A 16,237-nucleotide genomic window follows, 5' to 3' on the forward strand; every position below is an offset into this window, starting at 1 on the left:
AGTTTAATGCTAGATTACTACTTGTTTTCCAAGGTAAAATCTTCTACTATTATCAGATAGTGTAAAATATGGATAAGAATATGGACGAGAGTTAGAGCATCCGAAGTTAATACTTGGAAGCTTTAACAGTCCGTTTGTTAGAGGAACTACCCTAAACTCTAGCTTAATTTTTGACCCAGGTTTAGCTTCTATATAACCATTTCTAGCTCCAATAAACCACCAGCATCCCTTATCTTCTGAATCTTCATCTCCAAAGTAGTTTAAACAATATGAAAATGTTTCTTCTTTTTGAAATGTATAATTCAGGTAAATAATCAATGGAAACTCCGAATCAACTTTTGAATACGAGGGGTGTTCAACATGGTCTAAACTTAATCCATCTAGACTTGTTTCTAATAAATTGTCTGTGGAATGTGTGGATTTTCTCAATGAAATAAAATTGTACAAAGTTTCCATTGGAATTTGGAAAGGACCTGAAATAGATAACTTTGTTCTTTCTTCTTTTGGTAGGCTAATTGTTGATATTAAGATTTGAGGAGTTAACACCTTTTGAAGTTCAGTTTTCGGAACTATCCATATCAATTTTAGAGGTCTTGAATTAGATTCAATAATCAATGGATGAGAAAGAGTATATTCACGAATTGAATATAAATCTCCCAAATCTTGAAAATTTTCAATTGTTCTTGGTTTTAATTCTACTGGTGCCATGATTCCAAATAAATCTGAGCTTTCCAGATCTTTTGGAAGCATGGTAATGATCTTTTCTACCAAAACTCTTTTACAAGTTGCTTCAAAAAGTAATTCAAAGTAATAAAATGGTAAGCTATAATGATCTAGATTTGGAACTGGTTGAATATTTTTCAAATCTACTTGTGGTCCTACTTGGAAAACAAAATTATGTCTAGTACAAACTTCTTTGTCTTGACCTTTAATACTTGCAATTAAATTTAAACTAAAATTTACTTCAGTTGACGTTTTCATTGGAGACATATCAAACATTATTGGTGTTTGAATTATACACTCACTTGAAAAAGACGGAAGTTTAATCAATTTTTGATTTATTTCTGGTTTTAAAATACTACTGGACTCCATACCATCTAGCTGTACTAATTCCACTTCATCAGTAAATACTTGTATTGATTCAGTTTCAGATTCTTGAAAACTCAGAGTTACTTCCATATCAACATTGTATATTTGAAACCAATCCCTTTCTATTTCCACTGATATTCTATATAACTTCTTTTCTCCTGTATTTGTGCTCAACAAATTCCTTGAAGCAGATTCAGGAAGATTTGATTTCTGTATTATATCTCTAAACTGAATTTCCATACTAATCATTTCTGATAAATTTTTAATCCCAAAAGAATATAACGTGGTCCACTTTTTGAGAGGATTCCAAGCGTTATCTCTATTACATTCTAATTCATCCTTACTTGTTTTAGTAATTATACCTGAATTTATAGGTTTCTTCCCAGATAAGATTCCTAAATTTGTTTCAAATATCTGAAATTCTGAAATAACTTTTGGTAATATATGAGGTGAAGGTAATGTGCCCAAAGGAATTACCCAAAGGAAGTTAATTGGAATGCTGAAACTTGTTCTATCAGATAACCCAATAGAATCTATAAAGAAGCTAGATTCTCCTTCTTCACAGAAAATATCTAGTTCTATTTTGTTTAACCCTGGCTCCAAAATGACTTTGCCTTTTGAAGATTCAGTAATCGTATTTTCAAGTAGTATCCACCTAGTGCCATTCACTCTCAACCAAACAGAGCCAAAATAAACAGGAGAAGAAAGTCCAATGTAAATTAATAATATACAACGCGATGGAATCCCAGGAACTGCAAACTTGTGTATCCATGAATTCGGAGGTGTAACAAGACATTGAGTAGAATCTTCATTTTTTGGACTGAGAGCTAATTTTGGGCTCGCTGAAGCAGATTTTTTTGAATTAGATTTACTTGCTTCAGTAATCACCCAATTTGATGGCCCTGGAGTATTTACAGTAATGACCTTAGAGGGAGACAGGTTTTCCTCGACCTTTATTGCATTATCTAAAGGAGAAGATGGTATTTTAAGTCTTTCACTATTCTTTAATGAACTACCATGAACACTTGTACTTGTTGGAACCCTTTCTCGGTCATCTAAATTGTTCATTTCCGATATTCCATTGGTTTTTTCAGAGTATAGACTCCCATTAAATGAACTTGCTTTGCTTTTACTTTTGGAGCTACTTCCATAAGAACTACTTCCCCATTTAAACCCTGTAACAATTTCCCACATCCATTGTCTAGGCGAACCATCCTTTCTTTTATTTGAACCCATTGGATTTGAGATATTACTTCTTCCTTCTCTAACATGTTCAAGCTCTGAGTTAGAAAATGAAAAAGATCGCTCATGTTTAGAGCTTTTTTTTTGAAACCAACTATTATAATTGCTATTTGATCCTGATCTGTTAGAACTCTTCATTTTTTGGGTGCTTAAATTATTTCCAGCTTCTTGTTGTTCTATTCTTTGTGATTCCATATTTTTCCCTATCTCTTGTTTTTCCATTTGTCCTATTCTCGATCCAATATCTTCAGAAGGTTTTATTTGTTGTCCAGAAGACCCAAGGGGACTTTGTAGTGGTGAAAGGACATTTGGAGATTTTAAGAATAATCTTCCACTTGGTCTTAGTATTTCATGAAAAACATAGAAATACCCTTGTACTGGTTTTAATGGATCTAATAAACCGCAACAAGGTAAAGCTTTAGTAGGTAATCTGATTAGCTTTCCTCCTCCTAAAAGAGCCATCAGGATTTGTCTTTCAACAATCTTGAGAGTAACTCCTTTGAATGATTTTGTTTGTAAGTCATAAGATTCCAAAGCCTCATTTTTATCTGTTGTTTGATTTCCAAAATTAATAAAAGCTCTCATCTTAAGTTTTGGAATTTCCTTAGTTTTTTCTGAACCGTATTCTGGAATAAATAAATGAGCCCATAAGTTTGGATGAGATGGGAACTCCCATTGTAATGAGTCTACCTTAACAATATTAGAGTTTTCTAAACATTTACTTATATATGTTTCAAGTATCAATTGTTCCTCCAAAGCTGTGTTTTCCTTGTAATCTTTGTTTGAGCCATTTTCCTGAGAAAAGTTTGATTGATTATTTGAGTCTAAGATGTTTAGAAACAGTCTAATGCCAATCTCTGCTTGTAATAGGTAAGAATCATTATAGTTTATATAGCTTAAAGAAATGGGGTTAACTTTTTTTGCAAATAGTTTAATAAGAAGCTTTTGAGAAATATTACTCAATTTTGCCCATTGAAGAGGAATAGGAAGCAGAATGGTGGGGAAATCAAGCCAAATTCGAACAAACCTATAACAAAAGGATATATCAGATATTTTGGATGTCTCATAGTCAACAAAAGTCGATGTCTCACAATTTAACTCTTTTAATATCCACTTTAGAAAGTTTTTGTTTTCAAAAATGATTCCCCAAGGTAGTGAAATTGCAGATTTAAGTTGTCCAGAAGAGATGTAATCCATTGCTGCCATACCAACGACTTCACAAAGCATTCTATAAGCTTTAGAAGGAGATTTTAATGAACAGTAAAGTTCCTTTAAAGTATAATAATGTTCTGCATTATCATTCAAATTGTTACTCATATTTTGCAATAATTGGATGTCCAAAAGTTCCTCAAATGTTTTATTTCCATCAAGTTTGGAAGAACTTTCATTCCATATTTCTGAAGAAAGTAATATGCAAACCAAAGATAAATGTCTAGATGCTAGGTGAAATAAAGAGAAACTAGGAGAAGATAAGGACTGCGAATACTCAAAGTTGGAGTTTTTACTTTTGAGACAAACTTTTGTGTCCATTCCTGTGTCAGAATTTTGTTCCAATCCAGAATCATTGTTGATATTGTTGCTCTTTTCTTCAATAGGAACTTTATCATACAATGAGAATTGAGAACATTTATTAGTGATTGTGGAAACGGAATGGTTGGTTTTGTTGCTATTATTCTCTAATTCTTCTTCAAGTCTACTAAACTCATCAAAGTCGCAAATACAATTAAGTAGTATAGAAGAAATACATTGAGTAGCCCACTTAATTAGAGCAGTTTGAATTTCCATAGATGATACATTTGAATCTGGAGGAAGTTTTGGAGCAGAAGGCTTATGTTTCCATACGTCAACAGATTCTGAAGCACCCAAAAAATGGATTAATCTTGGTAAAATTGACGAAATAATAATAATCTTTAATGAAGAAATTGCAGAGCCTGGAGAATGACCCGAAGTATATGCAGGGTTTGAAGGAACTCCTGGAAACGAAATGGCAGCTATACTCATAATAAATCTGAAAATCCAAAGATGACAAAGAATTTTATATTTCAATTGATCAGTTACTGGAAGAATTTCTTTAGAGAACTTTCTGGAAAACATTTGTATCCTGTTACATACTTTTCGGAAATCTTTAACAGAAAGCAAAATGAATATCTGCCTTAAAAATATGATTTGAACAATATCAAAATATGTTGCTCTTTTGTTCAAGATCAATTTACTAAAATCAAGTGGTAATATTAATTTATCTCTATGAATCAGAGTATTATTTTCAGTCAAATGAGTTTTGCAGTCTCCAAAACAGCAATCAGATGCTAAAAGAAGTGGGTCTTTAGGAGCCACAATTTCAGCAAATCCTACGCTTTGGTTCTGAAGTTCCTTTATAAAGGGATTAATTGGCTTTCTGCAATCATCCAAAAGTTGTTCATATATCAGCAACGCCTCATTTATTAATCCCAATCTAAACAACATCAAACCTAATAGGTCTGATTTATTGATAATATCTAAAATCCATTGATACCACATATCTGATACTTGTAATTTTCTACATTGCGTACCACTAACTTGGCTGCTGATAGGAGAATTCACACCAGAAGTCAAAAACTCTGGAGTTTCCAAGATTTCAGGTGTCAGTGAGCTATCAGTTAACTTCAAGGAGTGAGACAACTTTGGGCCTTCATTCCTTGAATCTAATATGTATTCTATAACTGATTTAATTCTTGCGTTAACTGCATTTGCCGCCTCTTCTAATAGTCTTGTGTGGATTTGACGCGCGCATACATGCAAATTGGAGTCGGGCATATCTAATTGATTTGATGCTGAGAACCAGAGACATTTGTCTTTTGCATTATTTCCAAATAGTCTTTGTAGTTCAGTTTTAAATTTCTCAAAATTTTTTTTGGATAATCTTTCAGTTTCGGGATGTTTGCTTGCAGAAAAACCAACAAAAAGCAATTCAATTTCTTGGTAGGTATTAGATACTTCATAAAGCTTGAGGATATGTGAGAATGAGTTAGGAGATGATGAAATAGATGGGGCTCCATCAAAGTTACATAGGATAATATTCACCAAAGGGGTTTCGAATGTTTTTTCTTGATTAAGGAAGGAGCTAGAGTTCACTTCTTCAAGTTCACTGATTGTGGAGGCTAAATCATTGTTAGTTTTTACAACTTCTACATTTAATTGGCTTATTACAACAGATGCACTCCCATATTTCAGGTAAAATTCACTTGGTATATTCGGAAACAGCCCTTTAATTGATGAAGTAATATAATCAACAATTTTTTCGGCTCTCTCTTCACCTGAGTCATATTGATCTTCAGCATCAGCATCTCTTTCTAAGCTTTGTTTTGTGGAAACTGCATAAAGTTGAAACCATCCATTATTAGACATTATTTGACCTGAATTTGAATGATGTGTTTGTCTTGGCGTTTCAACTATTCCATCGCAGAATACGCTTGAAATCACTATTTTAAAGTTTGGAATATTAAAAGTTGCCATCTTTAAAGACTTAAAAAGACTTTCTTTAAATATTTTTAGATCCTCAAAGTTGGAATAAATTTTGACCTTGATTCATTCAATTATAAATTTTTATTTATGGAGTATCTGCTCTTCACAATGTTCTAGCATAATACTGAATATTCAAAGCTTTTCAAATCCTAAATATGAAGTAAAAATTTTCCCATTGTAATTCAAAATTCAGAATTCTTTCTTTTATTGTTGGAATACCTTTAACATTGCTCTGCCTCAACCCCTCACTTCTTGCTACTTTCTTGACCCCTCCTTAGTCCTTTTTAGGTACAATATTACCAAAAATTTGAAAGGTGATTTCCCGCCTATTCGACTTTATGATGAATTTTCGAAACAATGCATGAACGAGAAGAAAAATAAATAAATTGGGAAATAATAGTTAAATGCTTAGAATATCAATAGAGAGCTGTTGAGAGCTTTATTAATGGGCAAAATTTAACTAACCTAGAGGACTTCTAATATTAATATTTATTTCGAAATCTTTTAAGGATTCACAAACAAATAAATAATTCATGAATTGCAATGCAGTAATAAAACATTTTTCTCAATTCTTTCCATATTTTTAAAATAATATTAAGGATAAATACTTAACAGCATCCTGGAGAGTACTTTGATGGCCTTGAAGTATTTGTGGGGGAGACTCCTACTGTTGTGTACCCTAAATTCTGACTTGGAACAAATCCATAGCTTGCGTATGCAGCACTCATCTGAGGGCTTGAAGTCATAACTGTGGGTGACAGTACTGTTGCAGGAACCGCAACATAAGGAGTTGCAGATGAATAAATAGAAGTATCTAAAATGTACTGAGCTGGAGGAACTGCATAATAGTTGCTAGGTGAAACTGAAGTTGATGGAGGTTGCAAAACTACTGGAATTGATCCTACTGATCCATTGTAGGGGCTAGAAACTCCTGAACTAACCTGCTCATATCCAGATATAGAACTTTGTTGTAATTGTGGCTTAGGGTACATTGTTTTCTTTGAGGTGGTTGTTTGTGTGTTTGGTGAGGTTTGAGTTTGTGTACCTGTACCTTGGTTATAGGTCTGCGCTCCTTGTGTTACTGTTGAAGTTGATAAGTTTGACATTTTTTAGCTTAGCTTGTATTTTCTACGATATTTCTAGTTATAATAATATTCAAACTATTTATTATAGCTATTTGTATCCTCATTTGCAACTGAATTTGCAAAACTGCTATTTAATGAAGTATCCTTTTATGGCGCTAACAAATTAGATCGCTCTGCTTGCATAAAACTTTACTCTTTTTCGAGGTTAGTTAAATTAGAATAAGAAATTGACTGACTTTATTAATTAAACATAGTTGAATATTTAATCAATCATTAAAATTTGCTTATTAAATTTTTGGCTTGCTATCTTTTGAATTAAATATTTATTTAGGAAATACTGAATATAGTTTCGGATAAAAGTCTCAGATTGTGACTCTCTTGTTAAAATATTCTTTAGCTTATTATTTATAAATAAAATGATTTTAATTATTGTTTAGAGTTTGAAAACAACTTCTCAATTTGAATAGATTATATTAGAAGTCTATTTCTAACTCTAAAAACCGTCAACATCTGGTAATAGGTTGAATTTTCTACCCTCTTGCAATCTTTTCTATATCTTTACCTTGAATTAAAGCAACAATTCTGTGATAAAGGCAAATCGACACGTGCTAGGCGGGAACATGCATGCAGAAAAAGTGGCGCATGCAAAAGGAAAAAATTGCTAATCCACTTGTGCAATAATGTCGGTATGCAAAACAATTAAAAATTAAGTACCAATATAGAATTAAATGATAATATAGGCATTAAATAGTAATAATTAAGGAGGAATATCTTCATAATGGCTTTAGAAAGGGATATTTTTGAAGATCTGGGGAGCAGTTCTGCCTCAATGTTGGTGGTGTCTGTGGGGAGTTTGAAGTTATATTCCAAAATACTAAAGCTCTTACCAGGCACATTCAAAATTGCATTGTGTGTGGGCTTAAGGCATGAACCAATTAAAGATGTCTCCTGCGTAACAAAAAGAAGAGTTTTTGCAACTTTGAGCAGATACCATAATGGGAGTGATGCTGAAGCGGACCAGATTGAGCATCGAATTCAGCATAACTTTGGAATTCCAATTCCATTTTGTCTAGATAACAAGGCGACAACCGTTCGTCTTGCTATTTTCTTGGTAATGAATGACAGATCACTTGTTCCAGTCTGTAGGTCAATGATAAGACTAAGTAGCACAAGAGATCCAACTACTGCAATGAAGTGGTTTCCACTAGTTAAGTATAATGGATTTACAGGGGTGGGTAGTGTTGATAACACGGATGAGTTTGAAGTAATTGGGGAACCAGGGAAAGAGAAATTAGTAAAGAGACATTTGGTTGTAGGATCAATTCAAATACTAACTAGAAGAGTTTTACAAGAAAGAATTGGAAGACCAGATCTTCATGATGCTTTATGCTTTTCAACATTGTGTGACGAAAAAAAATCTAGGAAATCTTTGGCAGAACAATACGATGACTCTTCTTCTGAATACAACTTTTCAGAAAAAGATTTATCTTGTAACGAGCTTGATGAGGAAAAAGATAATTTATTTAACGGTAAATATACATCTAAAATAAAAGGTTGTTATTTAGAGTCTTCGATTGAGTCATTGGAAGATAAAATCCCTTTCCCTTTTATACAATTTAAAGATATTTTATCAAAATATCCAACATTGCAAAATATTTTCCATTTAATGCCATTATATAATCAAAAGATTAATAAGAGAATACTTATGTTGCAAAAAAGAAATAAAAATGCTAAAGTTGTTTTAATTGGAGATGATTTTAGTTCAAATTATAGGAGTGGGATATCTATGCCTATAAAAGTCCCATCTTCAATTGAGAATATTATGAGCAGTTCTTTGGACTGGAACACTTGGTTTTGCAAATCCGTTGATATTGCAATCATGCAAAGTGTTGAAGCTTATAGTAAATCAACTATATTTCCATCTACAAGTAAGTACAAGGCAGGAAAATGCGATATGAACAAGAAATCAAGCTACAATTTTGTTGGAAACAAGATTTCGACTTACCACTTTGAATATTTCATGAAAAGTTTGGAGTCTAATATGGATGTTCTTTTAGTTAATACCATTTTTGGTGCAGCAGCAACTGAGTTCTCAAGGGACATTATTGATGATGTAATTTTCAGAGGTAAGAATCAGGTAAGAAAGTTTACGCCTTATAAGAACTTGTTTGTAATTTGGGATTATATGATTAAAAGGAGCTATCAAGAGCTAGGAATGGATTATGACATTAAGCTGAATAACGAAGAAAAGATGGATGATTCAACTTTGGAAAACAAAGTTGGCGAAGAAGTTGTTGAAGTACTTAATATAAGTGATATTTCAGACACTGAAACCCATAACATTAAGATCCAGGAAACAAACTTTTGTAAACTTGAGAATGACTTTGAAGAATTTTCAGAAATTGTTGCTTTTGATGAAAATATACCTAAAGTTGCCGAAGATTCCTCTTCAGAAATTAGTCAAGACCAAGCAAATGAAACTATTCCTTTATATAACTCTTTAAAAAGGAAAGTCGTAGATTCAATTGAAAGGAGCCAAATAATTCCATTATCTGAGGATCATCCCTTCTCAAGTTTAAGGTTATTTGAAAATGATCGTGTATTCATACATCATAAAACAATCGGTAGAGGTTTACTCGGAATCTTAGTTCTTGGAGATAGTCAAACTTCGGCTGAGGATGCATCAAAGATATATACAAGGGAAATTTCTGCACATATGGCAATTAACGAAGCCATCTTAAGGACTAAAGTAAAAAAAGCTATTAGGATCTACAATTCTATCTCTAAAGGAAAGATCCCCCCAAGAAAATTTATACCAAATTCAAAAGCTGTTATTGGGTACGATGGCTATATTGATCCTAAATTAAATAAAAAATTAAGTGATTTTGAAATCGCCATGATTCTTCTTAAGGGTATTGATAAGTTCGTTAAGTGTAGCTCAGAAATCCTCCATCCTTCAGTAAACTTGACTACAGTAAGTCCATCACTAATAACATGTGTAGATTATTCAGGATTTAGGATTGTAGTGAGACCACTGCCACCAATACCATTCACGATTTGCGATTGGCCATTACCAATACAAAGCAATGAGAGGGGCGAAATTTCCAATATTGAAAAATGCCTGAATATTAGCAATATTCTTCATCCAACAAAGCTAATTTCAGAGATAAGGCATTTACCAATCTTGCTTGAGACTTCCATTGGAATTTTCAAGTATTACAACTTTCATCATACATATAATATCTTCCCAAGGGATCCTTGGGTTTCGGATGTTAAAGGAGAAAGAGTTAATTGGGGGAATTCTTCAACGGATGAATATTATCATAATTACGATACATTTTCGAAAAATAAACTCTTAAGCAGAAATAAATGCTGCACCATAAGGCCTCTTTTCATTAAACAAGCAGGAGCAGTTCAAGATATGCTCAAATATCAAGATACTGATGAAAAGTTGAGGAGATTCCACTACACCCCTGATGATTTACACGAACTTTTCAGGAAAGAAATAGAGCCTTCTGGTTTTTGCTTAGTTTGTGCTTCGGATGTACAACAAAGGAGCTATGGATTTTTTAATATTAATAAAGAAGCTATGTTGTTTAAGCCAGTACCAATGAATTTAATTAGCAAGTTTACAGAAACGACAACTAATTATTTAATCAAAATTAATGATGGTACTCATTGTAGCTTATGCGGAAAGTCTATGAGAGTAGAGACTCAAGCAAATTCTAATAATCAAATGGAATTGATATCGTATATTGGAGACAAAATTCCATATCCAACACTCGGCCATTACGACGATGGAGCTGCGATAAAGATGAACAGAGTTAAGTTAATGACTTCTTATATGCAATCATCTAGTGACTATTTCTCAGAATGGAGCTTCACTGAAGGCGATGTTTTTAGAAGAGATCAGATTTTCTGGGAAAGGAGGCCAGGATTATACTGCCTTCCAAGATCATGTATTAAAGGGGGGGGAAATTTGCTAGGAACAGGGCTGGATACAATTAAATATTTGCTATCTCAAGCAAAATTACTTTTGAATGCATTTGATGACAATACAAGATTCTCTTCAGCTTCTGACTTTAATAGAGAAGAAAAACTCAAGATTGTGAAAGGTGTTGATGTTTTTGACGAACCAAAGAGACAAAGCACAGTAAAGATATTCTTTGATGAGTCTAATATTGGCCAGGAGATTATACTTCTCTCAAATTCTCTGCATACAAATTGGATTGAAATAGTTTTGAACCAGCTGGAAAGTATTCCAGCATTTGCACCTTATGATTCTGTGACTTTGGAGAATTTTCTTCATTCAAGAGGAGTGAATTGTAATATGCTAGGCCGGATGTTAAACTTCACAAGATCACCTTGGTTGAAACAACTATTTTCTATTGAAATAGTTTCTAGAACAATTAAGAATCTAATTCCCAGGCTGATTAAAACGTTATTTTTACCAGGAGCAATCAGTTATATGAAGAAAGAAAGTGGAAATTTAGGGAGATATTGCCCTTGCCATAGCTCAAGTCCAAGTGTGTCTATGTTACACACAATTTTCAAGATATATATAACTTCAACAAAGAGGAGGATAGGGAGTGAATGTATTATGATTAATAGCAGTGCTAAGGATTCAAGATCCAAGTTATTTTCATCACAGTTCCTAAACACAGATGTAGTTGCAGATCAGGAAAAGGTGATTCATAGAGAAATGAAAAACGAAGAGAAAGATACTGCAAATAACAGTAAATCACTAATGATTCAATCTCCAATCTATTGGAATGAGATTTTTAAAGCCCTAAATGAAAATAATTGGGATATTTTAAATGTTCATAATATAAAGATTAGTGAAATATCCAAACTTCTTGTTGATTGGGCTTCACAATTCTTTAATGTTGATGATAATATTTTAAGTTATACAAACAGAGAAACATTAAACTCTAGAAAAAAGGAAAATGATAAATTGGAATCAGAAAAATCAGATTTACGTCGGTTTTCTAGAGAGTTAATTCAAATGAATAAGATGAGCCTTCCATATTGGGTTTTGGAGTGTCTGTTTAGCTTAAACCAAAAAAGTTTAATTATGCTCAGAAGACATAGATTTCACCAAATTACAATTTTACAAGTAATGTTGACAAATTTATTCAACTTAATTTTAGGAGACTCACCAAATTCACAGCTATTTTGGTCAACATGTATCTCAAAGTTATGCTCTTGGGAATTTTCTATTGCTGAAACTAGCATTTCCAAGAGCAAAATACCAATAGGAGCTTTATTCTATGCTTTAAAACATCATACAGGAGTCAAATTTTTCTTGGATATTAAAAAGTTAAAGGAAAATCTCCAGGATGATTCAACTTTTCCTATCAATTACGATGATTTTGATTCAGTTTTGCCTAAAGCAAAGAGAAAGAGTGAACAATACTTTTCTGAGAGTCTTCCAATTTGGGGAATTTTAGAGACTCCAGAGATTATTAAATTGCCAAGATATAACAGCTTTTCTGTTATTTCCACCCCAACTATTTCACAAAAGTTAATAGCATTAAGTATAAAACTTTCAGCAAGCTATTTTACAAATATTCAGTTCTTTTTGGATTATATGACCCATTCAGAGCAATTTCAAGGTGCTGAAAGACATCTTGTTAGACAGGATTGGATTGTACAAGAATCCTGGTTAGAACTTCTGGGATATTTCTCATATCTTGAATATGACAAAAAATGTATTCAAATTCTTAATAATGTAATCAACCTCTTTCCTCAGGATCATATTGCTTCAGTACAAATGAGAATTCTACAAATGTGGTCATATTCAAGATTAAGGAACATTGAAATATTCAAGAATACTGATTTTAATGCATTAAATAACAATTTTGATCAGATCAGTATATCAGAAAAGTCTATACCACATGAAATCAGTGTTTCAACTCTAATTTTTGAAATCATTGATTTACATTGGTCAGTTATTCATCCTATAATTATTGATGTATATACTTCAACAGCCTTGATACATTTCTTAAGAGGAAACTGGAAATCTTGTGAAGAAATTTTGGAAAAAGCTATTACTAAGTCATTAGTAATTAGCAGTTGTTTTGACAGTAATAGTGATGTTTTTAGGCATTATAGCAAATTATTGTCTAGCAGAAAAAACTCCAATTGGGAATTTGAAAATAATACGTTGGATTCAAATAGCTCCTTAAAGAACCGAATTTTGTTAAGTAATATCAAGTATGCAATAAACTCTAAGGATACTGATAAATCAATTATTCAAGGTATTTTTGGCCTTCATGGAAAGGATGAAAATGAATTAGAATATGAGTTATACCAAAGATTCCTTAATTCTAATCTACAGTATATTCCTAGACTACTAAATACTATTGAAAATCCAAATCCAAACAGAATTCCAAAAACTCCCCCTAAATTGAGGATTGGATGGTTACTTAAACAGCTTGGACGAGTTAGACTGATACATGCATTACATTTGTACTATTTTAACAAAAACAATAAAGAATTTAGATTTTTAAAAGAAACTGATATTCAATCAACTGATAGTACTGAAGAATCTATCAATGAAAGTATTGGGAAAAATGAAATCAATACACTTGCTTTATTGGATGATTCGATTGAATCCATCTTGGAACTTTCTTGCTTTACAACACAGTGGGCATTGGATATATTTGATTATTACTTGGGAGCAACAACTCTTGAAACTGCAAGCTGTTGTTATGATTTGGCTTATGGACTCATCCTTCTTGATAATATTATTAAAGATCAGATGTCCAGTGTACTTTTAAAGAGATCTTGTGAGCTTTTAATTGCTTCTTTTGATGTAAATAGCTCACTATTAATTCCTTCAAGCTTTGTATGTATTGAGAATCTTATACAATTGGCTTTGGTATATGAAAAACAAAATTCTTTCTCCTATTCTCTCAAAGTTTGGGAACTCGTTCTTGAACAGTTGACTATAAAATCACGTACTTTTGATGATATTGATTACAGAGTATTAAATGAATTTAGTATTGTAAGTTGGTGTACCCCAAACAAATATTTTAACATTCCATTGGATTTTGAAAGCAAATCAGATAATTTTTGTTTAAATCAGAGTCAGGCAATTATAAGAGAGTACATATCTATTAATCAAAATAAATGCCTAGAAAATAATACAGGAAATGAGTATCTTCAAGGAGGTTTCTCTTCAAAAAATGGAAATAGCTTCAAAAGTTTGAGTTCTGATTCTGGTTCAAACTCTAATTTTATTTCAGATTCAAAGTTTAGTTCTGAAAATTCCAAGAATCCTTTACCTAATGATATTACTCCTATAGAAAGTGGTTCTTTTGAAACTAACGGTCAAGAAATTGATCAAAATATGATTATTATTTCAGCAAAAAACATGAAAAAAGAGTCTTCTCAGTGGAATTTAAGAAACATCATAAGGTTATTATTTCAGACTAAGGAAAGAATGGTATATTTATTTATGAATGCTTGTAATGGTAATCAATACCATAAAAGACTTTTTAGATTATTTCTACTTGCTTCTTATTTAAAAAGAGGAGATAAACTTGTAAATCTCAAAGATTGGGAACCAATTCTTTCACTTAACAGGAATTCTAAGGATGTGGATAAAAGCAGACTTGGATCCAGTTATAATGAAAAAAATGCATCTGGATTACTTTTTAGTGTCATTTACGAAGCTAATTCTTGGCTTTATGAGACTGAAGAAACCAATCTAGCAGTTTCAACATTTATTGAAAACCATCCAACTAAGATTAATAGAGACAAATTATTTACTGGAGATGGGTATTCAGGACCTGTTTCAATTCTTTATAACAAAGTAATGGTAAACAATGAACTGACTTTGGGGTCTAGAATTTATGATTACAATAGTTATACCAAAGATTCAATGGAAAGTATTCAAATAAGAAATTATAATAGTAATGAACTTAGGCCAGGAGGAAATGGACATAGGATTGGATCTATTAGAAGTAGCGATAATAAACATATTAAAAGAATAAATAAACAATACAGTGATATTAAAGCAAGTGGTATGGGAAGAACAAAAAGTAGTAATAAATTTAATGAAATGGATTTCTGTATGTCTGGAATGATGGTAATTAACTCATTAAACAATACTACAGGTGAATTATCTGAAAACAGTAATCAAAGTTACGGAACAATGGACGAAGGTTTTGGTAAACTTAGACAATTTGAATTTGATAATGGTGAAAATAGTAAACAGATTAGCTCTTTGAGTATTAATATAGATGAAACAAAGTCTAAATCAAATCCTAGATATTTAGTTTCTCATATCAAAGAAAGTGTTGAAATTACAGCTATAGAGAATTTCTTTATTGATCTTATCAAAGAAGCAGAAGATGATATAAAGTTTATATGGAAAAGTATGAAAGAGCAAATCAGATTATTTAAGACAGTAAAAAAGGATGAATTAGATGAGATACGTCGAATAAACTCAAGAATTCAGTATGAACAAAGAATAAGCAGGCTATCAAAGATTAGAATTAATGAAATTTTGAATGACAGTGGATCAAGTGAGATTAAATATTTGGATTTAGATCTAGAAAGGAGTAATTTGGTTAAGAATATTAATGAATCATTTGAGCTTTCAAGTATTTCAGATGAGAGTTTTTCGATATCTTTTCCAATTTATAAAGCTAGTTTGATTGCTACAGATAATGAATCGAAGAATTTATTATCTAAATTGATGGTTTATAATTCAAAAAAAGCAACTTTTGACGATGAGTTTGAACAGATTGGTAATGATTCAAGTATTATATACAATTCATTATTGAAGAAGAATACTGTAATATATGATAAAACTATTATTCAAAGTGATTCAGAAGAAAGAAAGATGATAGATGGTATGAAATTAAATATGGAAAATGCTTTCTTTACAGAAAGCTCAGAATTTGATAATGTTGAGGATTATACAAAATCTTATCCTTTAAGTTATAGAAGTAAAGCTTTGGATATTTTAATTTCTCTAATATATTATACTACAGATTATAGAGACTACTTTTCGAATTGGAAGGATAATCGAAAGACTTGAAATGAATAAAAATATTAATTATAAATAAAAGAGACAGAATTAAGCTGGGATAGTTCATTCATTTCAAAATTGTATATTAAAATATAAATATAAAGACTTATTATTCTATGTATTGTAAAATCAAGTTGTTATAGTAGTAATTCTGGAAGCATATTACAATAAAGAAGGATTCTAAAATCATAGTTCCAAATCAGAGTCACTTTTGAGTCTTTTTGAACTTAAACAATTGATTTCATGATCTTGATTCAATTCGACATTGGAAGACTCT

The 16,237-nt window shown here is 31.7% G+C and overlaps 3 protein-coding genes across 3 annotated transcripts; 1 reads left to right on the forward strand and 2 right to left on the reverse strand.

Moving 5' to 3' along the window:
* Window positions 1-9: 9 nt before the first annotated feature.
* cgd3_210 (hypothetical protein) lies at window positions 10-5,823 on the reverse strand (the record flags this gene model as incomplete). Its single annotated transcript, XM_625334.1, has 1 exon — window positions 10-5,823. The coding sequence occupies one exon, from the start codon at window positions 5,821-5,823 to the stop codon at window positions 10-12; it is 5,814 nt and encodes a 1,937-aa protein (XP_625334.1).
* Window positions 5,824-6,440: 617 nt separating this feature from the next.
* Window positions 6,441-6,938, reverse strand: cgd3_220 (hypothetical protein; the record flags this gene model as incomplete). The annotated part of the gene is made up of 1 exon (XM_625335.1): window positions 6,441-6,938. One exon carries the CDS (start codon window positions 6,936-6,938, stop codon window positions 6,441-6,443), a length of 498 nt encoding a protein of 165 aa, XP_625335.1.
* Window positions 6,939-7,695: 757 nt separating this feature from the next.
* On the forward strand, window positions 7,696-15,969 carry cgd3_230 (conserved hypothetical protein; the record flags this gene model as incomplete). The annotated part of the gene is made up of 1 exon (XM_625336.1): window positions 7,696-15,969. One exon carries the CDS (start codon window positions 7,696-7,698, stop codon window positions 15,967-15,969), a length of 8,274 nt encoding a protein of 2,757 aa, XP_625336.1.
* Between the last annotated feature and the right edge of the window lie 268 nt (window positions 15,970-16,237).

The sequence above is a fragment of the Cryptosporidium parvum genome, chromosome 3 (genome assembly GCF_000165345.1).
Source record: "Cryptosporidium parvum Iowa II chromosome 3, whole genome shotgun sequence".
Lineage (NCBI taxonomy): Eukaryota > Apicomplexa > Conoidasida > Eucoccidiorida > Cryptosporidiidae > Cryptosporidium > Cryptosporidium parvum.